General features: G+C 37.4%; 1 protein-coding gene across 3 annotated transcripts in view; it reads right to left on the bottom strand.

Annotated features, from left to right (window-relative positions):
- The window catches only part of LOC121318568 (proline-rich protein 5-like), a 65,144-nt gene extending 41,747 nt beyond the window's left edge, over nt 1-23,397 (bottom strand). The window contains exons 1-4 of one of the 3 annotated variants that reach the window (XM_041255381.1): nt 23,034-23,397; nt 20,402-20,508; nt 5,786-5,899; nt 980-1,060 (exon numbers count right to left, since the gene is read on the bottom strand). In XM_041255381.1, coding sequence (XP_041111315.1) covers nt 980-1,060; nt 5,786-5,889 — 185 coding nt within the window. In that variant the 5' untranslated portion in view covers nt 5,890-5,899; nt 20,402-20,508; nt 23,034-23,397. Of the gene's footprint in view, nt 1-979; nt 1,061-5,785; nt 5,932-20,401; nt 20,509-23,033 lie in introns of those variants that run through there. The other 2 variants (XM_041255380.1, XM_041255379.1) reach the window with 2 other exon arrangements.
- Nucleotides 23,398-26,439: the final 3,042 nt, after the last annotated feature.

Below are 26,439 nucleotides of genomic sequence, written 5' to 3'. Positions count from 1 at the left end.
AAAGAAAATCATCTGTTTTTTTGGGTGAAATGTCTTTGGCACCTTGTAATTTCTGGTGTATATGTGAGAAGCTTAACAAGTTCACAGAGCTGCTAACCTCATGCCTAGTGTCATATATTTCCATGCTTGCTGTTGACTTTATGACCTGTTCACACCTACTGTTATCACTGCATATGCAAACTGTGTTGATATTAATCTATACCAGCTAACTTCAACAAGGTTACCTTTTTTTTCCAAATTGTATTAGATTTCATACCGGGGTGTATAAAAAACATTTCTTTTTTAAATGCATTTCGTTATCTTTGGTGAAGACACGTGTGGGGTTCTCTCAGTCTCACCATTATTTTGAATTAAAGTAGCTTTAAATGTAAGTTGTTTTTTCTGTCTCTTACCGATTCATGATTATCTTCAATAGTGCTGAGTGACTGTTACTGCAAATACTCAAACACTGTGTTTTAGTTTGCTTAATGTTGTATTTAAGTCTACCTTAACATGCTGACTGTGAGCTCATGGGCTGCTCTTCAGTTCTGGTTGTCTGCCACTGATGTATGTACCACAGGCTAGATCAGCCAAAGTAATAGCTAGCGCCATCTACTGATCTGCCACTTTGGATCAAGTTTCCTTTTGTTTTGCTGGCAATTGAGTAGCTGTGCACTAGATGGCACTGATATAATGACATGTTGGATGATCTAGCCTACCACTAGAACTGAACACCAGCTCTGGACTTATCAACAGTTTAAAAAACACAATTTTTTTCAAAGTTATTGAAAAAAAGAGCCACTAGGAATGATTTCAAACATCATAAAAAAGGAAAGGGGAGAGTAAATAATTCAGAAGTAGTCATTTCTAGCTACTCACGCTTTACCTGCTATTACCAAGCAGTAAACCCCAGCACAAATTACAGATGAAATATAAAATGAGAGCACTATACTAATACCAGAAAGCAGCTTGTATCTCTGGCTGTGTGTCGCACACTCACCTCACACCCTCGTTGAGGGTGTACAGTTCATTCTCTGGTAGCCCCTTCTTCTGGAACACAGAAATCACTCCATTGTGGATACTGAAAAAGAGGAGAACATTATTAAATCAGCACTGTGGATACTGACAAAGATGAGTTCACTATTAAATCACAACACTGTCGATACTGACAAAAAGTAGTTCATCATTAAATCATAGCACTGTGGACACTGACAAAGAGCAGTTCATCATTAAATCATAGCACTCTGGATACTGACAAAAAGCAGCTCATCATTAAATCATAGCACTGTGGATACTGACAAAAAGCAGCTCATCATTAAATCACAGCACTGTGGATACTGACAAAGAGCAGTTCATCATTAAATCATAGCACTGTGGATACTGACAAAGAGCAGTTCATCATTAAATCATAGCACTGTGGACACTGACAAAGAGCAGTTCATTAAATCATAGCACTGTGGATACTGACAAAAAGCAGCTCATCATTAAATCATAGCACTGTGGATACTGACAAAAAGCAGCTCATCATTAAATCACAGCACTGTGGATACTGACAAAGAGCAGTTCATCATTAAATCATAGCACTGTGGATACTGACAAAGAGGAGTTCATTATTAAATCACAGCACTGTGGATACTGACAAAGAGGAGTTCATTATTAAATCACAGCACTGTGGATACTGACAGAGAGGAGTTCATTATTAAAAAGTTCAGAAATCCGAGGTATCGTTTTGTGTATAACTCCCTGCCATGGTCTAGATTCTCAAAGCCATTTACTCCAAATTGTCATTAGCATGATTTTTTTTCAGATTGCAGAAAGGCAAGAAGTTACCAACCCACAAATATAAAACTCAGACATTTCATGAAGGGGCTTGTGATTAGCCTTAAATTGTTTATTATTCATTTAAAAAATACATACAAAAATATTTTGAGTAAATAACTTTGAGAATTTCTCTTGTTAAGAATAGTGGGCTGTTCAAACTGTTTGGGCTGTTCACACTGTGATAATGATGTGTTTTATGACACACAACACATTCACTTATAATAAATTACAAAAATGAAGATTTAACCCAGAACTCCTGCTAACAAAATTAGTATTTTTAGAATGACAGGAGATGGCATCTGTATAACAGTTATTTTTTTTTACCAATCCGTACCGCTTATTGGTAGATTTCTTATACATGATTTACAGTATAATAGTGAAGTAACCATGCTTATAGACTAATGATCAAAGATTAATACTCCAGGGTGCACCCTTATATAAGTTTCCTGCAGTAAATCGTCTAAAGTGTAGTACAGCATAGTACAAGTATGGTAAGTCACATGCCTGCAAGGTAAATCACTGGAACTACAGTGTGGTAAAGCACATTGCATGGTAAACCACTGGAATGACAGTGTGGTAAAGCATACTGCAAGGTAAATCACTGGAACTACAGTGTGGTAAAGCACACTGCAAGGTAAATCACTGGAACTACAGTGTGGTAAAGCACACTGCAAGGTAAATCACTGGAACTACAGTGTGGTAAAGCACACCGCAAGGTAAATCACTAGAACTACAGTGTGGTAAAGCACACCGCAAGGTAAATCACTGGAACTACTGTGTGGTAAAGCACACCGCATGGTAATCACTGGAACTACAGTGTGGTAAAGCACATTTTCAGCACAATTAAAGGGGGGCCAATAATAATAATAATAATAATAATAATAATAATAATAATAATAATAATAAGCACTTATTTAAAGAAAATTAAGCAGTATCATTTTATCAAGCCATTGTAGCAGGCACTTAAGAACATAAGAAAGTTTACAAAGAAAGCCCCATCTTGCTTGTTTAGTTGTTGGTAGCTTATTGATCCCAGAATCTCATCAAGCAGCTTCTTGAAGGATCTCAGGGTGTCAGTTTCAACAATATTACTGGGGAGTTGCTTCCAGGCTCCCACAATTCTCTGTGTAATAAAGTACCTACTATTTTCTTTTCTGAATGCTCCTTTATCTAAATCTCCATTTGTGACCCCTGGTCCTTGTTTCTTTTTTCAGGTCAAACAAGTCCCTTGGGTCAACATTGTCAATACCTTTTAGAATTCTGAATGCTTGAATCAGATCGCTGCATAGTCTTCTTTGTTCAAGACTGAATAGAGTCAATTCTTTTAGCCTGTCTGCATATGACATGCCTTTTAAACCAGGAATAATTCTGGTCGCTCTTCTTTGCACTCTTTCTAGAGCAGCAATATCCTTTTTGTAGCGAGGTGACCAGAACGGAACACAATATTCTAGATGAGGTCTTACGAATGCATTGTAAAGTTTTAACATTACTTCCCTTGATTTAAATTCAACACTTTTCACTATATATCTGTGCATCTTTTTGGCCTTTTTTATAGCTTCCCCACATTGTCTAGATGATTTACACATTTCTAAGTCAACAAGTCAACATAAACTCCTAGTTCTTTTTCATAGATTCCTTCTTCAATTTCAGTATCTCCCATATGGTATTTATAAAATTGCACATTTTTATTGCCTGTGGCAAGTACCTTACACTTTACTCTATTAAATGTAACTTGCCATGTGTCAGCCAAGTTCTGAATGCTGTCTAGATCATTTTGAATGACCTTTGTTGCTGTAACAGTGTTTGCCACTCCTATTTTTGTGGCGTCTGCAAACAGCATGTTTACTTACTATACCAGAATCTAAGTTATTAATGCAGATTAGTAATAGCAGATGATCTAATACTGATCCCTGTGGTACTCCACTCGTTACCTCGCTCCATTTTGAGGTTTCTCCTCTAATCAGTACTTTCTGTTTTCTACTTGTTAACCACTCCCTAATCCATGTGCATGCATTTGCTTGAATTCCAACTGTGTTCAGTTTGAGAAATAATCTTTTATGCAGCACTTTGTCAAAAACTTTCTGGAAATGTAAATAAACCATGTCATATGCTATGCAATTATGCATTGTCGATATTGCATCCTCAAAAAAATCAAGCAGGTTAATTAGACACATTCTCCCTTTCCTAAAACCATGCTGACTGTCTCCCAAGATATTGTTACCATATAGGTAATTTTCTATTTTGGATTTTATTATAGTTTCCATAAGTTTACATATAATAGAAGTCAGGCTTATTGGTCTGTAGTTACCTGGTTTGGTTTTGTCTCCCATATATTACCGGTAAATACAAACTTCCTAATTCCAGTTAATTTTATTCCAGTTAAAACTGTTCATAATGTCCACACATATTGTTTTAATATGTTAAGTGGAGGTTTACTTTTTCATTGGTTTAGTTGTTTTGTTCAAGGGGTTGGTTTCACTGTAGAAATCACTCAAGTGCAGTGCAAAAACACATTTACACAAAATCATTTTATAAACCATGAAAAAACAAATCTTTAATCTAATTTCAAATCTAAAGAAAGAAGTGAGCCACATGCTTTATCTGGACTTTGATCATTCTGAGCCACTGTGTCAGAAACAAAAAAGAGAAGGCAGCACTCTAGTGCTACTCCAGTAAGGGTGCTAAATTGCATGTTCAGCAAACACTCTATGAATAGTCTCTGAATAATTTTAATAGAGCATTTTACAGCACTGTAAAATGCTATAATAAAACCCAGTTGTGGCTCATGTAAAATGCCAGAGACAGTCCTCTTTAGTGGTTTAAAGGACTGTGTTGCAGTAAACAGGCAGCTTTTTCACTGCTCAGAGGATTCAGTCATGCTTCAATAACAATTGTAATGCTAACCCAATTTGCCAGATTTTACTCACATTTTATAGTTAAATTGAGTGAAATCATCCCTGTGTTTTATGGTTATTTTTTTCTGCCTCAGAAGACACTGGGGTCCATTTCAATGACCTAAACAGTGTTTGATCTTTATACTGCCGACATAAAATGTCTAATGTCATTTCAATGTATTTGTATTGCATGCAGTAATATTAATATTACATTAAGATTAAAAATCCACATTACTAGGAGACTGAATAACACATTTTAAGAGTTTCTGCAAAAGTCAAAAAGCTGAAATTGCATTCCACTAGTTTAATCACCAATCCAGCTTAGTTTATCTATCACTCAACACTTTTAGGACACTATCTTGAAGCAAGTAACAAGGCAAAGGCACATTTTGACAGAGGAAAACGTATGTTTTTAAAACCATCAAGAAAATAAAATTGAACGTTTTTTTTTTTTTGTGTGATTCAAATGGGTTGATCTGATTGGCGGCAATTCCCCTGGATTTCATCAACCTCTTCTACCTCATTTCCATGAGCACTCTACCCAGGTTGAAAACCCTGCTGCCCTACCCTGCGTTTCCATGGTAATTTAGCTGACCCGCATTGGCTGCCAATCCAAGCTGGCCCTGATTTTTTTCTCACCCTTTAACAAAGCGGGCCAAAGCGGGATTGGTGGAAGGATGTCACAACACTGATAAATCAAGTGATCAGTGGGTGTGTACGTCACAACAATGATCAATCAAGTGACGAGTGGGCATGAACATTTAATCTATATCCAAGGTGAGCAGGTTTCTTCATACTTTAATAATCATGTATCAAAACACTCCAAAGAAATGTTAGGATTATCGGAAGAAAAGTAATAGCATCGTTTCGGTTTTGTAAACAAACCAATGTGACCTTAGCTGCAAGGCTTGCTGGGAAAGAATCTTCCATATCCCCTGAAAACTCACTTTGCATGGAAAAGGAGTCACTCAACTATCAATGAGGGTTTAGGAGGAATGCAGGAGAACCTGGATCAGCTCAGATTGGAGCATAATGAAAAAGCCAGTAGCCAGGAGTGAGGGTAACGAAGAGGAAGTATAAATAATCCTGACCTGTTCCAAGTGGCGTTGGCCCCGGCCCGTCTGTGTTGCGTCCCCCGTTCATCCAAGGCGGCCTTCTCACTCTTGCTCAGGTCGCTGAGGCTAGGGGAAGTCATTAACTTCAACCTGTAGAGAGTCCTCATAGTGAGAAAGACAGGAAAGCACTTGGACACTCGTCAGAAATAATCTCTGCTTCAGCCGGCTGTGCCGTTACACGAACAAGAAGAAGCAGAAAGAAGGTGCTTGCTCTGCACACAGCAGATCTGGGACATTTCACATGAGCAGCAGGGTTAATGTGTCACCAGCTGTTACTGTATGAAACCCTCTGCACACATTCCGTCAGCTCCAGAGGCAGAGGCAAGATGAAGCTATTGTCAGAATGAACCACACACACACACACACACACACACACACACACACACACACACACACACACACACACACACACACACATTTCACTACAGGACCCAGCATTCCACAGTTATGGTAATCTGACTCCAAAGTTCACACACACACACACACACACACACACACACACACACACACACACACACGCACAATGCCCACAAAGCAATATGCGTGTTATTTAGAAAAAACCCATGTAGTGGATCATGGACAGCACGGATATACACAGCCCACACAGGGTACTAGTTTACAAGACACTGCATTCCCATTGTTTGTTAGTTAGTTTGCTTTATATTTAGACAAGAAAAATCCCACACAGAGTAGATTCATCATTTGTTTTTAAAATATAACCACCTCCTGGTACAAATTACTCACAAAACAAGTTCATCACTAAGAATAAATGTGAAGTATGCTGTTTACATTTAGTTTGATGGCCAGACAGTGTCCTTTTCCCATCCACTGTCCCAACATCTTTCCCCAAAACTTAGTCCCAGTTTGCAATGCCGACAGATAGCATCCATAACCATCAGCAATCACATTAAACCATCAAGCACTAAATTAATTTTTATTTGAAAAAAATCATAACATATTACATTGAGACTTAACTTTTGAGGTTAACAAAATTAGATTAAGTTATTTAAAAAATTAAATAACCGGTAGATGCCAGTTAAAAACACTCCAAAAAAATGACAGTGTCCTGTCCTCAAATGAGGACTACGGCACTTAATGGGTTAATGGTTCCAAAATCATATTTTTCATATAGGTTACTGTACTAAAGTTTGCAAAATTAGAAATTAAGAGTGAAAAATCACAATGCATAACATGTATTTAAACAAGGCCATGAATTGGGAAGGGAAGGTGTAGTGGTTGAGCAGCAGTCAGAGGCTGTTTTGGGATTTTTTTTTTAAGTTTAATGTGAAAACAGTAATAGTGATAAAAGCACTTGATTCAAACAAGAAGCATGTTTAAAAAACTAAAGCACTGTATAGTTTAAAACTATGTTAATATGTGACTTAGATCTCAGCATTTGAAATCTGGTCACCCTAGTTTTAGATAATGCAACAAAAAATTAATTAAACTGTGTTTTTTGTTTAATTTTTATTATTATTATTATTATTTTAAAGCAATGAGTGCTGCATGGTATATGAAATCATGCACTTTCCCAGGCCTCTGCACTTTGAGATTTCTCCTCTCAGGTTACACTTAAAATAATTTCTTTGAATCCAGGGGATTATCAGCTGTTTCTGTGGCTTTCCACTTGAATTCATTTTGAGTTTGTGGCCGTTTTTATCTGGCTACAAAAATCACAGCAAAATAACAACACAACAATTGTTATCCAGATGTTCCTCCCATGCGATTCTGTCCAACTGTATTATTATAAACTCATCCTTTTTATGATTTGATTATACTTTTTTATGTATCATGTTTGGGCCTGAATGTATAACTTTATGATGATTGCATGTTATGATTTGTTGAATAACATTTAGAAAATAATCAAATGTTTATATAGCAACAATAGATTCAAGATGTAAGGCCAAGTTCACAGATCTTTAAGAATTATTGAATAGAGCCCATTGTTCCATGGTTAATGACTCAATTCAGTTTGGATAAATTTTGTAAATCACTAAATCCCCACGCTCACAACAGCACAGAATCAAAACTGTTCAGCTCTTTAAAGGAACCTTCCACACACTGAGATTATGTTAGCAACTTCAATCACAATGTATTATTCACTACATGTATGTGAAGTTTGAAGTAGGTGTGAATTTGTAGCGGCCAGAGAAATCTATCGTACCACCAAGTGTAAACCAAGCTGATTTGATAATGTTATTTCTTGCCACCTTCTCCTGCCAGGAACCCCTTGAAATGAGATGTGTATCTCCAGAGTTCGATCCTTGCTGAAATATGCGTTGTATTATCTTGTCTCATCAGCAAGCTTGTGCAATGACCACTAAAACATCCCTACTAACATATCAGAGGCAATGACAAGCTGAGGGTTTACTTTTAACTCCATAAAACATACCAGAAAAAAATAAAAAAATAAAAAAGAAACAACTTAAGAGGATGGTTTATCTGGGTGAAACCACCAGTCTCCTGTTTAAAGGTCATGTCTTCTGTCTGGCCCAGCAGTGTGTGTGAAATGAACAGATGTTTTATTCCCAGGTGAGTGGTATGTGATCTCAGCTGACTTCAGCAGTGAAGTCAATTAAACTGGAACACGCCATGTATTAAACGTGGCAAAGTGAGACAGAATTAAATACCATGGTGTGAAATACCACGGTTATCTTAACTATTCTCTTGTTTACTGCATTATTTCGATTTCAGTCATCACATCCTGGGGTCCCAGAAGTTCAAGCCACCCCTGTGGCTTCAATAGAGCTCTCAAACAAGTCTTTTCTCTAAGTACAGCTGGTACATCAAGTGTATGCGTTAACCTGTCCCCCCTGCAACACTCTGCACTCTGTTGTAGTTCATACTGGTGTATTCCTTACATCCACTAGAGGCAGAGTGTTGCAGAGGGGCAAGTTTAGTGGGTGCACTCTTGAGAGCATTGTGCTGCTGGTATTGAACTCATTCAGGGGTCTGCTACAGGATGTGATACAGCAAACGCTGGGGCTGAATGAATAGGTGAAAATAAAGTCTGGAAAATGAAACTGTAAAATTAAAATAGGAAGCTCTTGACTAACGCTCGGATTTAATATTTTACTTTTTAACAGCTCCAATAGTTCTGATTGTGAAGCATCCACACTACAGTGTGACTGAACTGTACCGACAAAATACATGATGGCCGTTCGTAAGAGGACGAAATAACAAACAGCCATGCTTGCTTGAAGGTTTCACTTCCACAAGGAACATTTCTGTTTATTCTGTTTAGCCATATTTTTGTTGACTATGACACACCACGAGACAGGGATGAAGAAACATTTGCTCTAATCAACAATTGGGCCGACAGTTCAATCCAGAGAAGCTTGGATAGAAGCGTCTGTAACAAGCTGCATCAGGGAAAATGCATTTACTTACTTCTGACACCCAGGTAGTGCCTGCATTTTCAAAAAGCAGTGTGAAATCGTATAGCTGACCGGCAAGAGCACGCCAATGTGAAAGGGGCTTAGGTTTCAGGCACAGCATGGCACACCAGGCAAGACTCGAGGTTTGATACTGCAAAGTTGCCTCAAACTAGGTCAAAAGTAGCTTAGTGTTCCCTCAGCTTTAGCAAAATTCCATTACTTAGGGAAGGGCAATTTAAACTGAGTAGCACATTTTTGTATTAAAGCTGAGTCTGGGCCAGATGTTAGTTTTAATATTTCCGAGTTTTACCGCCCTAATTAAAAGTTTAAACACAGTAACATACAATGAAACCCAGATGGGTATAATACAGTGTAAAAAGCCAGTGACTGTGTGAAGCAGTGTACAGTACAACATTCTGCTTAGTTTTTTTTAGGAAGCAAGAAGCTGGAATCTTGCTTTAATCTCTTTAATATGGCAATTGCGTGACTAACTACAGCTGTCTTAATTTAGGACAGTATTAGCATGTGTGCATGTCCCTAACCATGGAAAATGTGCATGTTTACTATCAGGTTTCTCCTTTTAAAACATAGGAATGAATTAAAGAATGGAGGGGGGGGGGGGGGGCAGAGTACCCCCTTCCTCGAGAACATTTTGGACAATGATTAATCTAATCATAATTATATATGGAAAAGACTGTATAAACATTGAATATAGAATATGGAATACATTGGCCCACACAGTACCTAGTAGACTTGCTACTAGGTAATCAGGCATGACATCTATAGGACACAGACATGGAAGCTTATTAATTGTTGCGCCACAAAACAGAATAGTGGCAGAGGAGTTTCTGAAAGTAGCCCGGGTTTGCTGCTAGGATTGTGTGAGTAGAGCTGACAGTGTTTTGTCGGATCAGCACATTTAAATCAGTCGTTGTGAGAACAGTATAGGGGATTTGTAAGGGTGAGACCCTCACTGTAATACTGAATATTGCAATATTGTAATATTGCCTGTTATTGTGATTATTATTGTGTATTCTACTGGCGACAGAGCCATGGTTAACTATGTATTGTGCATGCTGTTGATCAAGTGTATTTGACATATGACGGTCTACTAGGGCTGTCGGTTAAGCCTCAAAATAGCAATCAATTAGTTGGGCACACAAAATATAATCTTTCAAATAAATACACTATGTAACACAATTTTTGTTCCTGGGTAGTAAGTGTTATTTCCTAATTTCTTATGCCTCAAAAGTATAGAAAATGGCTATTATTCCCCACAAACTTTGCTTTTGTGACCAGGACAGTGATAATTTGAAATATTACTATTTCCAATGGGAAAACGGGCGCTTTTGTGTCTTTTCGTTCACATAAAGTCAGAAAAAAACAACATATGAATCCAAATTAACAAGTATTTATACTAAAGTAATAAAAAAATGAATACAAAATATTTAGAAGTGAGTAGTTTTTCGAGATTTAAGATTATACTGTAAATTTACAGTATAATCATAAATCTCAAAACTACTCACTTCTAAATCTACATGGTGATATCGATGATTATACCACCCACATACATTTCGCTACATTCCTCTCTCCCCGATGTGATTATTGTAATATCATTGCTGTTTATTAAAAGCTTGTGCACAACAGTTGAATGCGAGGGGTAATTATGCCTTGGTAATGTCAGGGAGAAAAAAACACAACATTTGCAAGAAGCCTAAAGCAAGTTTAACATACTACAGGGGTGTTCTAAAATATTTATTCCAAACAGATTACAGTACTTTAGAATGTAACCTATATAAACTAAACACAAGTTTATGAAAAATGTCTTTTTTTTTAAATTTAGTCAGAGCTGCAGCATCACACATTGCATCACACATTGCAAAGACAAATTGCGGAAATTCTGCCTAAAATCAATAATAATAATAATAATAATAATAATAATAATAATAATGCATTGATTTACTTATCACAATATGCATACCCGCTATATGTCAAGTTGATCGTTACCCCAAAATTGTGTTTAACATCACTGATCATTTATTTATTTTAACATTGACTACTGTTAAATATTAATTATATAACAGTTTTTTTAAAACTCCAAAGACGTGCAAACTATATACAGTCAGTTTTCTTCAATGTGCACAATTTACAGGCTGTTTGCCAGGAATACAAGCCTGTCGTCCTGCCCTTGATTCAAGTCGGCGCATTTTCTTTTTGTTTAGAATACACAAAGGGGGGTACTTACAAAGCATTTTCAAAACTGATTCGCTGGTAGGATGGGACTAGTAAATATGATGCTAGTTAACACAAGCAGGAGAAGAACACGCCCACTGCTTGTCTTTGGCAGAAATACTGTAAATAGCTAGGCAAGATAAACTTAGTTAATGTTATTAACTATGCACGTTCAAAGATGTAATTGAATCGATTATCCAGTATTTACAGTATATAATGAGGAATGTAATTGATCCAAAACTTCGATTTAATCATAACAACTCTACGGTGTGTTGCTGTATTTAGATTAGGGCGCTTCCCTTAATGAAGTTGTCGTAGGTATACATGTGGAACAAGGGTTTGTTATAGTCATATGTTCGGTAATCTTCAAATAGAAGGGGTCATGATAATTTTCAGTCTTTACTGGTAATGGTTTGGGACAAAAGAATAATAATGGCAATGATAATAATGGGTAAACAATATAATATAACGAGCGGGTTTGGTAAACAAAGACGCTATGTATGCAGGTTAAACAAACACGTATAAATGAGAAGAAACAAGCTTAATGTAAAATATATTAATGTTTTATTGTGAAAGTATTGTAGCGTGCACGGGGGAAGGCAGTAGCAGGGCTAGCAGGTGACGTAATCACACAAGAAAACATGCAAAGGTGCCTTTTTTGTATAGCGGTATCGGCACTATGCTTTAGTGCGAGAGGTCCCGGGTTCGCGCCCGCCCTTCGTCTGTGTTTGGATTGCCTCGCTCTGTGTGATGTGCCAGCCTGCGTTAACCAAGAATGTAATGTATGAATGTAAAATAAGAGTTTCATTTTTAAAAATTGTGTTAGGAGTAGGCAGGGCTGGGGATTATAAAATGCTGTGTCTTTCTTTAGGAGAGAGAATTATTAGGTCAGTAGTGATCTTGTCTGTGGGGATGTAAGTCACTGAAGGTACAATCTGCTAGTCGGTGTTAGTCAGTTGTAATTTGTGCGCTGTATCCAGTGCCAAAATAAGTATTTATACCTGTGAACACTACCAAGTGACTGTTTCCTGCATTTTAAAAGACCTCTGTGTTCCTGTGATTTTGGGTAGGGGTAAGCTTGCACCATCAATTCTGAATGCCCTGCGCTGTGTAAAGACTGGTGAGATCTAGAAAGAAAACGTTGCTCCCTTTGTGATTAATCCTCCTCGTCCCCTCCAGCATGGTGGCTGCTGGCCAGACTTATCTAACTTTCTTGACATGCTGACAAAACATTGACATCTAACAACATTGACATGCTGACAAAACGCCCTTTAATACCTGGAACGAAACCAACCCTGATAAACTAACTATTTAACAACAGCTCTATTGTTGTGAAGAGATTTATTGCAATAATAATTCATCTCGAGTTTCCTTCATTCATTTCATTCTGCACGCAGGATGCAATACTTTGAGGCTACCCACTCAATTTCAAAAGGGTTACAATCCTAACAAAGCTATGGCTAGCTGCAATGAACCTGCTGCCTCTGAAACTAACTGGTTATATTCCAATTAGCCAGGTGCTTGCAATTGTATGAAACACAACTCTCAGGATTACTGCTTTCCATGGATACAAAATGCAAGAGGAAGAGTCTGGTCCAGTGCTGTGAAGGGATGCATAACCACTCCCATCTGCAACAATTTACTCTCCTGAGGGAGCGTTGGGAAACACAATGACCCGGTGTCAGGCTATATTTGATTAATACATTGTGAAGGGCATTGCACATCTGATCCTAATATAGGGTTATAGGACGCCGAACGTCTGTGTATGATGAAATATCACACACAATCAAGATAGACAATCACCATCATGTAACTATTATTTACTGCTTTATTATTAACACATTAGTTCCAGCTGCTTTTGCTTACTGATCATTACCAACCTTTAGTCCATTGTCAATTTCATTGAAAAGAGGGAAAAGGTTGAGGAAGAGAATATAGTTAAGTGGTATGAGGTCCATTGTGATGTCACCGTTTTGATTGGGCTTTGCAGTTGAATGGGATTCCGTGAGGTGCCTCAGGTAAGATTTTATAAACCAGGTGACATCAACTGTGCTGACATGGAGAAAACAACAACTGAAAGTGGAACTCGGATTAAAAAGTGAGCTCTAATTGGTTGAAAGATCTAGTTCAGTCTATAATGCAACATATGGAACTATTTGAGTTATAATAATTTAACAAACATGTGCATTTCTTGTTGTACCTGCAATCCGTAATTGTTATAGCAGAGTGATGCATTGATTTCTTACATCCACTGGGGGTACACTGTTGCATGGGGATAGGTTAAAGCAGGGGTAGTCAATAATTTTTTGTACTGAATACTGTGAAACCAAGTGCCTGGGTCATACCTGGGTTGACCCAGGTCGCAGTGACCCACCTCATGATGTGGGTCGACATGCTTTGACCCGGGTTGAGCGAGACAAAATGCATCACAGCCGTTCATAAGCCGACAAAATAACAAACAGCCACGCCTGCGTGAAGGTTTCACTTCTGCAAGGAACATTTCTGTTTATTCTGTTTAGCCATATTTTTGTCGATTGAGACACACCATGAGCCAGATTGCTTAGGGAAGAAGAAACATTTGCTCTAAACAACATTTGGGCCGAAGGTTTAATTCAGAGAAGCTTAGATTGAAGCGTCCATAACAAGCTGCTTCCGGGGCATTGATACGCACGTTCAAAGGTTGTGGAGAGCCTCATCAAGTGGGGGAGGGGGGTATGGGCATTGATCTTCTCCTTATAGTAGCCTACTATCACCATATTTAAGGTGATATGACTGGATTACATTATTAGATGGAAAAAATCTGGTTTGTTTATTTTAACAATTCCTGCATTGAAATTGTATGTTTAGTTTCTCTATCTTGAATTAAGTATTTGTATTTAACCAAAAACATGGTACCTTTATATATATATATATATATATATATATATATATATATATATATATATATATATATATATATATATATATATATATACTATAAGAATACTCGTTCAAGCATTAGTTTAGCATCAAAAAAAACGTATCACTTACATTTGAGCATCGAAAAAAATGTATCACTTATATCTGGATAAGATTCACTAGCTGTGATCAAAAATGACAAACTGTTTTAGAGACGGTGTAGTGACTTTTTATTGTACTGATTAACAATTGACATCACGAAGATGCTGCAAAATGATCTGTCGATCTTGGGCAGGTGTTGTAAGACTCTTGGTCTCCCAGTTGATTTTCTGTCATTACAAGAGTGTGTCTGGTCATACCATCTTGCCAGGTTTGAAATTGCTGGCTGTGAGCACCCAAGACGGCGAGCTACAGTACATTGCCCTAGTCTAGCCTCCAACATGCCGTTTGCACAAAGGCGCTGCTCTCTTGACAGAAATGGCATACTGTTGTTTTTTTTTTCTGTGATTTTCTTTATTGCTTTTATTCAAGATTGCAACTCAACAGCTGAAATCACTCCATATCCAGTGTCCAATCAACTGTCTCATTAATTAGGTGATTAAGTGCATATGCTTCAGTCATAGTCACTCAAGTGTGTCATGGCCAAGGATGAATGATCGAGTGATTAAAAAGAAACCAAAAACATTTTGTCAATGTCCATCTATATACCTTATTTTTTTTCGAAAATAAATGTGTTATAACAGTGATAAGTTTATTTTGATGCATATATATATATATATATATATATATATATATATATATATATATATATATATATATATATATATATAATAGATAAAATTTTAAAACTTCGGGTACGATGATTTACAGATTGCCTAAAATAAAGACATGTTATGTGAGGTCAGCAATAATTAACTTACCTAGTGAAAAGTTTATATAACGAGAAATATTTATATTAAATAATATTGTAGAGAGGTTACTCACTACAACACTTAACATGGTTATTTGGAACACAACAGAATGAAAGCAAAAACACTTTCCAAAGAATTCCTGTCTGTTTGTATTTCTCTGTGCAAATTTTGATGCAACTGAGGTTATATCTGTCAGGGCGAGGGTTTCCTTATGGCTACACTCACAAATCAAGTCAGTCTATTCTGTGTCATTTTTTATCGTAAATATTTTTTTATGCGACAAAAAGATGAAAAGCACTTTTCGGCTGTGCTGTGGTTACCGGCATCGTGTAATGCAAGCGGAGCAGTATGTGAACTTCTGGAAGTAATCTTTTAGCCACTGGAGCTACATCCATTGCGCCAGAGGTGGCTCGTTTCGTTTCACCTTGCTTCTTTTAAAATGTCCAGCATCATAAGCAGCTGTGTGCAAGCAGTCATTAGAGTCATTAGATTAGGTTTCCAAAGTTATTCTTGAAAATGGTACATTGTGATTTCGCTCTTGAAGCTTTTGAATCATTCAAATGGTCTGTTAAATCAACAAGGAAGGCCAGAATGTTAATACTTGTGCCATCTCTCAAAAATGAGTTATTCTGCTTTTTGACCGGGCATTGTATGCAGATTCTATGACATGAACTCCAATTTCCCACAGCCTCTTTAGGACTTTCCCTCCGCTTAGCCAGTGGATGTTACTCTGCACCAACAGGTCATCATAATCAGCATATACTTCAGACAGAAAGCTCTTAAATTGCCTGTGTTGCAATGTTGACTTGGGTCAAAGAAAGTTAACAATTCTTATCACCATTGACATTACAACAGCACAAAGTGCAGCCTGGTAATTAAACAAAACCTCACCTGTTTTGAGATTGTTGTGTGGTGGTATCAGGGTTAAGAAATCCTCCACAAATGTTTCCTGATCAAAAAAACAGAACATACGAGGCCAGCTGAGCTGTGTCACCGATGTTGCAGGATTCATCCACCACCACGGAAAATGTGCCTCTTAAATTTTTCACACAACTGCTTAAAAACATCCTGTGCAATTAACTCACTGCACCGAATAGCTGTTGTGTTTGACAGATGATGTCTGAAGGCATCTTTCTTAGTCTCTTTGGTTTCTGCTGTGGTAACCATGCATTGTTTTATTAAATGATTTCCTGTGTTTTTCCAATATGCACACACACCTAAATGACGCTTTGGTTGCCTTCTCTTGAGCGCTTGTAGCCCTGGAAATAATATCTGTGCTCCGGAAATAACCACCTTTTAAAGCTGCAATCTTGTTTGATTTTACAGTGCAGACCTGAGGATATGGACAGTCAAATTCCAAATGCTTTGTTTCACAGTCCCACTTGCTGTTCCCACATTTTCTGAACGATTTGGCAAAATAAAGCAGTCCATCCATTCTATAGCAGAACGTTTCTCAATATCAACTTTTTTTTTTTTTTTTTACACGCCATCGTTTGCACAACGTTATGCATACACAGCCATTGGTGAAAACAGAGTAAAACAAAACTGTTTCCGACAATATGACAGAGCAGATGAGTTTACAGTGAGAAATGTTATTTTTCACAAGAAACTGATTCAGACTTTTTATTGGCTGAAACTGATGGTGTCTCTTATAGGGGGTTGGAACATGTCAATACAAATTCTCTCTCAATCACGGAAAATCTACTGGTGGTCCAGATTTGGGCCCATGGGCCGCCTATTGACTACTACACTCTGGTGTATAAGCTGCACTTAGAGAATAGACATGTTAGAGAGCTCTACAGAAGTCACAGGGGTGCTTCAAACTTGTGAGTTTTAAAAAGTCACCAGGATAAAACGACTGAAACAGAAAGTGATCTACAAATCTAAACAAGAGGAATATGACTAAATTTAAGATAACTTTCAGAGCAGTACCAAGATGCTCTTTAAATACAGCAGCACAGTATGTGAGTTACTGCAATTAGAGCCACTTGGAATGACTGCAAATATCATACAAATACATACATATGTAATGTGGGGCTACTGACTGTACTCTTCGTAGTAACTATCCTCAAAACAAAGGACCAGCCCTTCTTATTGAAATTCCCACCATAGTCTAAACCAGGGCTATCTAATCACGGTCCTGGAGAGCCATTCCACTCCTGGTTTAACAGGTAAAATGATATAACGAACTACTTCAGGGTCTGGGTGCAGGTTTAATTGGTTCAATCAAACAATTTAGAACAGGGTTGGAACAAAGACCAGGAGTGGAAGGGCCAACTTTGGCCACCCCAGCTCTAAACCACCATACTGATGAAGGAACTTTGTCTTCTTGACTTACGAGTTGATTTGATCAACCTATACTCTCCTGGGATAAGTCACAGATTGATTTTTAGAGAATTTTACAGCACCCTTTATAAAAGTTCCCTACAGTAAAGGCATTGCAAAGTGTACAGCTTAGTAAATCATAGGCAAGCATCGCAAATTATAGCAAGTTATGGTAAACATATTAAAAAAGAAATATGGAAAACTGTGGTAAACTATGGCAAATGCACAGTATAACTATGAGAAAACCATGAAAAAACTGCAAAAATAGTGTGCATAATTACTGTGTTAAACTTTTATAAGGGACTGCATTGCATCTATCCAGGGTGATTCTCAGTGCTGTAAAATGCTAATAAAAATCCAGCTTTACGTTATCTCAGAACCCCTTAGCTTCATGTTGTTCTACCAACTTTTAATTAACCCAGAACAGACCAACTGAGATGCAACATTTAATTTCCCCGAATAATCTGCCTCTCTCCTGGCTACTCCCCTTGCAGTCTTTATCCAGCAAGTTACAATAAACATCTTCACTGAGCAGAAAAGGGTTACAAAAGCAGTGCAGATGATGAATAATTAATCACAGCAGTCTATTTGACTCCTGTGTCCTCATATTGCCTTTTCTTAACCAGCCCTTGACTATTCATTAGATGTAATAAGGCAGCGCAGCACATTGCCTAATAAAATACAGTAATTCAATTAGCACAGTGCAGAGGGACACACAATATGATTTCATCAAGCATCTTGTGTATTTGGTGTTGTTGAGAATTTCTCAAGATTAACTAAGACAGCCCGGATATACTGCCAGAGGCAGCATATTTTAAAAAAGAAGCCGAAATAACAAGCTCAAGGAATATCCAGCACAAAAATATGCGTATTTATTTTAAGTATATCCATGTTTTATTAAAATCACTGCGCTGGATGATGACGAAATGACAAAAGCGATCTTCTTTCTTTGTTGTAATGTAGAAACCGAAGAGAGGAAATAATTACGGGGGTAGCATTTTAGAATAATGGCTACAGATTCCTAATGGATTCCAGCTGAATCCCACAGGAATAACACCTGAATATATTTGGCACTCCTCTGAGTTCTGAACTAATTCATTTTTAATTCACCCCGGTTAATCCATGTGGACTTAATTACTCGTATTCATTCCATGTTCATTTGTAACAAACCATGCTGATCACTTGTGTAATACTTGCATTCAGGGGACTGTGAGAAGTGTTCATTCATGCATTAAGCCTTATACTATGTGATCTACATTATTTGTTACAAACGACCACGGAATGAATACAGGTAATTAAATCCACACGGACTACCGGGGCTGAATTCAAAATGAATGACTTCTCACAGGAAGTGCAGAAGGCATTCATGGGGTTGTTCCTGTGGTATTCAGTCAGAATCCATTATGCTGCGTTTATTTTACAGTGTTACCAATTATGGAAACACAACTGTGAATATGTGTTTTTTTGTTTTCTATCATTACATTTTTGGTTCTTCGTAATCATCTGATTTGATCCTTCCACTTGTACCTAAAGTTGTAGCTAGCAAAATAATGTTACAAATAAGACCTATTTTGCACTTCCATTCGCTAAACAGGTCTTCAGTGTGTAGTTTTGAAAGAAACACATGTTATAGCAAATATGTATTTTCATTTTAAATCATGATATCTGGTACTACCATAGATTAGAGCAAGTTTGAATGTTATCTTTCTTTTTCAAGAAATATGTTATACTTGGGTCTGGGCCATTTCACCCTATCAGTGTCTTCTGGGTCATCACATGTTACTGGCCGAAAGCACTTCAGTCAGTAAGGGAAGCAGCTCATTGGTTATTGACAGGAATGAAGACACTGAATGGGGGCGGGGCGGACGGACGGATGGCCAGACAGGACAATTTCACCCTCCAGGTGAAATGACCGAGGAAGTGCAAAACAGTCTAAAAGCATTGCTTGCAAACATAGATTTCTTTAACATTGTGTAGTACCAAATATCATGAAAATAAAGAAAAAACACATGTTAACAATAACAGGGACTTGACATTTGAGACACACATAACAAATAGAAGTGCATAACAGGTAAGATTTATAGAATGGTTTTGTCAATTCTACACTATTTACGTGTCACTAACAATAAATTGCCAGGTATGTGGAAAGAAATGTGAATATGTGTCATGTCGTTTCAAGTTGACAAATTATCAGTATAAAAATATGAATAATAGGAGGATATTTGAATTGTCAGGTTTTGTAATGCAGCCACTAACTATGGATGTAACACATGAAGACCTCTCCTCTCCTCTTCTGTCTAGTGCTCGACAGAGGGCACCTTGTGACATGTAGCAGAAAAATGATTGGATGGAGCTCTGTAGTGAAAATATAATGTTAAACCAGTTTGCTGGAGGTGACTTTGGCACAAGTATCTTAGGTTTAAAATAATTGGCGATTGGAACATGTGCAGAAATGTATGGGAAAGATAGAAATATGGTAAACAATTAACTACAGTAATATTGTAAAAGTAGTTACTGGTTGGTGGCACCTGAATCGGGTAACAGCTAAATAAATAATTTCTAATGATAATTTAGTAAGATAAAGGCATAGAGGGGACACAGACAGAGAAGCTCCCAATACCTCCAGATCATCAGTGTATCAGTCTGAGGGCTCTCTCCAGGAGTTCAGGTAATCTGATCAATTGCCTATCTCTATTAATACTAGTGGCACATACTGTATCTAAACAATAATGTTCAATGTAGAATATAAGGTGGGTATTTGAAACTAATGAATGGTAAACATTGTTAACATTTTAAACATGGTCTGGTCTCATTCTTGTAGCGTAACACAGGAGTTAATTCATGTTTACCTTCATTCACAAACCTTACAGTTCTAACAGATGGATTCAGCAAGAACCACGAATCGGCTGAACAGACTATCAGGATCCAGTATACAGAATGGGTGTAGAGGGTACACCTGAAAAAAACAGGTAATCAAATGGAGGGTTTGTAATCACACTTAAAAGGGGTTGCCATGGTAAACCAGCACTGTCATTTTGCAGTTTTCCCTTGCTTTTCCTATATACTGTGCATTTACCATAGTTTACCATGATATGCCACATTTTTAATATGCTTTGCCATCCCCCGCTAGATTTGGCATGTTTTCACGATGCTTTATTACACTTTACTATGGTGAACTTTTATAAAGGTAAACAACACCCTTTTCTATGAGGTACAATGGATAGTATTCACATTTGTACCATTGGGTTTGTCAGTCTAAGATATTATTTTCATCCATTACATTGTTCTCACTTCCACCTCAGGATAATGTAAGTATTGTTATGGCACTGTATCGCTGTCCCCTGCTAAAGACAGAGCCATTGCCTCTTTCACTAGCACTAAAAACTGTCTAACAAAAAACATTATCTTTTTAGTTTGTGTTTGGCTTCTCTTGCTATAGCAGAGCTTGGAGAAATCACATATAACCACCTGCTTCAACTGCCAATATTAGTAACAGCATGCCCACTGGGCCCGTGTATGGTGGCAATCATTTCACAGATGCTTCCGAAACTCATTTCACTGTGTGTTTCTGTCCTTTCTTATTTCACTGTGTGTTTTTGTCCTTTGTCATTTCACTGTGTTTTTGTCCTTTGTCATTTCACTCTGTTTCTGTCCTTTGTTATTTCACCGTGTGTTTGTCCTTTGTCATTTTAACTTGTGTTTCTGTCCTTTGTCATTTCTGACTTATTAAAACAGCAGCAATGGTGCCCTCTGTTGTCTGATAATAAACAAAAAGGATTTTGGACAATGCACAACAAACAAATAAAAAGTGTAAGTGCGCAGAATCTTTCTGTCCCCTGTGAAGGTGTGAGGAGATATTCCTCTGCATATCGGCTTCTGCCTACTGCATACTGGACCTTCAATTTGCCTCTTTCATTAACATTACAAATATTGTTGTAACCTCTAGTTAGTGGTAGAACAACTACTAACTTGACAGAGTCTGATAGATGAGGTAAAAATAGTCCATTCGGTCAACTTGTCTCCAATTAAAAAACTAAAATAAAAAATAATGCATCTGATCATGTGTGGTGTTCTATTTGTGAACATACATTTGTAACACTTTGTTTGTTTACTATATTTTAAAACTGTTTGTTTTTTAAACTAAACATATTAATGTTATAAAATATAATTTATAAGTTAAATCACTGCACCCGCAAGTGCACTTCCCTCCACCTGACAGTGACTTAAAGTGCGATTGATGCCTGGACTGACAGTTATTTGTTTTTCTTTCAGGCGACTCAATTTTTTATTTGACTAGTCGACATTTATTTCGTCGATTTAACATTGTCCATTTAACATTTTGCAGTACTATTACTGGATTAACTGAACCTATTTTGTTTTTGTTTTTTCATACGTAATGTTGTTTTTTGCCTACTTATAGCGTGCTTCTGCGTTCAACAATGGAAGGCGCGGGGGGAGGAAGGTTGTACAGGATGGGTGCTGCGATACACAGGTGCAGGAAACCACATTGCAGAGTCAAGTGAGTGTCAATGCACAGAAACGCACTACATTAAAAAGCTCATGGTTTTAGGGGTTTTACAGTATATATTGGAAAAGAATCAAAACTACCGAATATATTATTGTCAAACAACCCAGCACAAATTCAGCATTTCCTCCCGTCCAATTAAATAACTGCCACGATTTCTTGCTACAACGCTACCGCAGGGGTAAAGAGTAAAGGTTCGTTTATCTGGCCTTTAATTTCCACGAAGTGTTGCTCTTATCTTATATTCCATGCCATCGTGTTACAAAACAAAACCCGACGGAACGCCCACGAAAACTGTCAAAGTACCTGTGTTGCTGTTATTAAAAAAAAAAAAAAAACGCCCACTCCACAACAGGTAAAGTTTGAGAGCGCCTTAGCGTGGCACGAACTAGGCGGGCTGAAAAAGCAGATGTCTAGAAAATAACATGCAAGCCCAGAGATGCTGTCTGTCCCCGTGTACTGTACACACTCCGTTTTAATCAACAATATACATTTAAAAAAATGGGTCGAAATCAGTTTTTGGATAATCCAACGCAGTAACATATGTAATATATCTTCTGCGTTTTGTTTAAAACATACATCTCCATAATTAACACTACCACTGCGTGTGCATCCTTATATGTTAACTGAGTATGAACTCCGTGTGTCCTCGGCATAAACACAAAATACTAGAAGGCCGTTTTGAGCTTACTGTGTAAAAGTAGCGCTGTTTCTTTAAACAATCAGACGTCTCCGTGTAAATTCAGCACCAAATAGAAGAACAAAATACGCTGTCTGTGACTGGCTGGGTCGTGTAGTTATGTATTTTTCTTTTTTTTTAATAACCAAACAACGTGCTAAATGAAGGAATGGATCAACGCGAACGTTCACTCAAATTAATATATCGCGTGTATCGTGAACATAAACAGAATGCCAAACACGCTCTTCAAATCACAGTAAAATGGCATAGCGCTTACCGTTTTTTTTCTTTCTTACAGCGTCTGCAAAAGGTGACAGGACTGGATGTCAGCGGCAGTCATGAGGTACCAACAACTGGAAAAGACACCTCGAACACAACATATCACTTAAAAACGCACGATCTGGCAATGGGTTTTATGGAATCGGAAAGTAATAGTGAGCCAGTCTTGATCACTTCCAGACAGAAGCGAGTCGTTTCCAATACCGACACTCAGGGATCTTTTATTTCGATTTTGTTTCCCTTCTTTGTTTTTTATTCTTGTGTTCTTTCGCCTTGTCAGTGCCAGCCACTGTCTCAGTGTGCGTGTGTGTCTGCTGGAAGGTACTGTACCAAACCAGAAACGCACACTGTGCAGCCTTTTACTACCGCTGGAGAGCTGCCAGACCAGAGTTCATACATCCGCCTCTCTACAAAGCATAAATACTTTTGTTTTATTTACCAGAAAAAAAAGTGACAGGCTCTGAATATCTAAGTAGCATCGTTTTTTATGCACACTGGTCTTAATTTGGCTTAATTTTATTTGTAAATCAACCAGCCTTAACATTTTGCAACATTTTACCAGAAAACACTATTTTCGAAATAATTGCTTAAAAAACACACACACACAAACACACACACACACACACACACACACACACACACACACACACACACACACACCTGTGAAAAAACAGTTGCTTCCAGAATTTGTTGGTGTACACACTATACATGTGTCCGTAGTTTAGCCGTTTCTGAACTTCATATCCCTTGTCGACAGTTCAGTTTGTTTACGATGGTTATAATTGTTGGTACACAAGGTTCAGCCTCACTTTATCAGAATCCCCGCTGTTGAACATCATTAACCGATTAACGTTTTTATTTATTTGTTTTCTGTAACTATTTCACAGAGTTTTTTTTTTTTTTTTTTTTTTCCCTCCGTCATAACATGAGTAACTGCAATTTAATCAAAGGGTTCTGTTATATTAAGAGCGAAACCTTCTTGGTTAAAAAAAGTGGGGCTTATCAAGTTCATGCACCAATGTCCTCAATTAAACAATGTGTTAATTATAAGATTTTATTTAAACAACAGAGGGAAGTTGGGGGTAGAAATTGACAAAAAATAGCCCAGTGAGTCACCTCTTTTACAGTCCTTGTGTATAAATAAGTATTTTGTGACGTCTTCAATATGAAAACACCTGCCAACCAATCTCTGTTGTCTTGCTAATCATAACTGAAACCAATTTCCAAGGGTTTTTTTTTTAATCTTACAGACAGCATGCTAGGTATCCATTTACATAATTATTAACCCATCACGCAGGGACAGGCCAACCCTTGTACACAAGTGTGTGTTACATAGTGTAGGTGTTTCCAATATTTTTTCCCACCTCTACATGGCCTAAATAAGTCTTTGGAAAAGCCAAGGCAAAAACCCACAACAAATAAAACGTAAATGCCACAGACTGCCCTCCTCCGTGAGAAGAAAGTTTACTGTACCTTATTTACAGACCACTGTTTTGTGTTTGGCTTTGTTTTCTACACTTTTGACCTTCAACTACCTTGTCATAATAAAATGCCTGGCCTGGGAACCTCAAAGCAATTCAAAGGCAGGGCTGCAGTGTGGTGGTTCTGTTTTATGACTTTTTATGGCAGAAATATGTTCATTCTCATATAGCACCAGTATGCTGGAAAAGACTTTAAGCTTGTTTGGACAATGGTTTGAAATGCAAAAGCTATATGAAATGCTAAACTGAAATCGCAAGCCCTTTTCTAAGTGTTATGTTTGAAATGCTTAATACTATAATTTACTAACTCTTGAAATGATTGTTGTGTAATAAAATGGTATTTGCTTTTCTGTTGAATTTTTCTGTGGTTTTGCTGAGAATCAACCGTTTTTCTGTGAATTCGTAGAACAAACTGCGGATTTGTTAATCAACAATACATCTGCCCCGCACTCCCCTTCTCTTGAAAGCTACACAGCCACGTTTAAACTACAAGATTCGTAGAATTGCTCGATCAAAAGAAAAGTTTGACACCACAAAAATGTTTTATGTTCACAATTCAATACAATCCAGTAACATACAGCTATTGTCAAAGGTTTTGCATCACCCTATAGAATTAATTAACTAATTTTGCTTCATAAAGTCAAATGAAAACCTGAATAATGTTATGCTAACTTTACATACCTCGTATCGTAGTTTTCCCTATACCTAACAAAATTGAATATAGTATGACATACGGGACTACTATTATGGCTTCCGGTAGACTTTTGCTATATCATTTTGTAGTTTCTTTGATTACATGATGTTAAATAAGATATCTAAATTATTTTCATACACAGGAGCGTCACTTCACAGAAGGCTTGGAAGGGGCAAAGAATGCATTTAGGGGCCCCCTCTCCATAATAATAAAACTCTGCAACAAACTTAAATATTGCATGACTAAACCTAGTGAAGCAGTAAATATTGTATAGGCTTCATTTTAGCAAAGATATCAACCAGGACATCAAAATCAAGTTTTTTTTTTTTTTTTTACCAATGATTTTTTTGTTCCATTACAAGCAGATCACTCAGGCGAGGACTGGTCATGGAAGTCTGTAAATATGTTTTAACCAAACTTAAAATGGAAAACAGACGCTCACTGCTGCAGTGGTTACTGGAAGAGTGATGTCTACCTTTGATGATTTTTAGTAATATATAAGTATAAGTAATACCAAGTCTCCTTTTAGAGCTGTACCGGCTCAAAAAGAATAAAAACTACCGGTGGCGCGAGTTTAGCTTTTCGTTCTCCTCTTCGACTCAGTAACTTCTTAATTAGTTCAAATGGTTCTATTATCAGGGCCGGCGCCAGTATTTTGTGGGCCGTGGGCAATGGACCTCCAGTGGGCCTCCTCCATCCCCAAATTAAATTTTTTTTTTCTATCAAAAAGGTTTTCATAATCAGTAGTCCCTCGCTAAGCCGGACATGTCTGGAGACATGAGTTGTATGATTTAAAAATCAATAAATAAATAAATCTGTAGAGTAGGCCAATACACAAATCAGATGAATACCTGTAGCGCACTTTCTTTTTATTTTAGCCTATCGATAACACACAATAAATCATGCTGCTGCATTTTACATATTACTTACAATGTGAAAATAGTAAAAAAGTAATATGTTTAACAGTAAACAAAACACACACTTTACAGAAATTATATATATATATATACATATAGTAACATCGAGCGTGCTGCGGGTTCCAAGGGGGAGGTTAATTCAGCAGCGATGGCGGCGAAGTAAGCAGGTAGACACTGTTTGAGGTTGAAACGCACCCAAAGGTACTGTTTATTGCTCTTTTATCAATCCAGTCATCCCAAGTGAAACAAAAGAGAACAACCAAACATCAGCACTGAGCACCCCTAATATAGCCCAACCAGGCTTGAACATTG

Source organism: Polyodon spathula, chromosome 7 (assembly GCF_017654505.1).
Source record: "Polyodon spathula isolate WHYD16114869_AA chromosome 7, ASM1765450v1, whole genome shotgun sequence".
Taxonomy (NCBI): Eukaryota; Metazoa; Chordata; class Actinopteri; order Acipenseriformes; family Polyodontidae; genus Polyodon; species Polyodon spathula.
The sequence above is the reverse complement of the archived record's forward strand: the minus strand, read 5'-3'. Positions and strand labels throughout refer to the sequence as shown.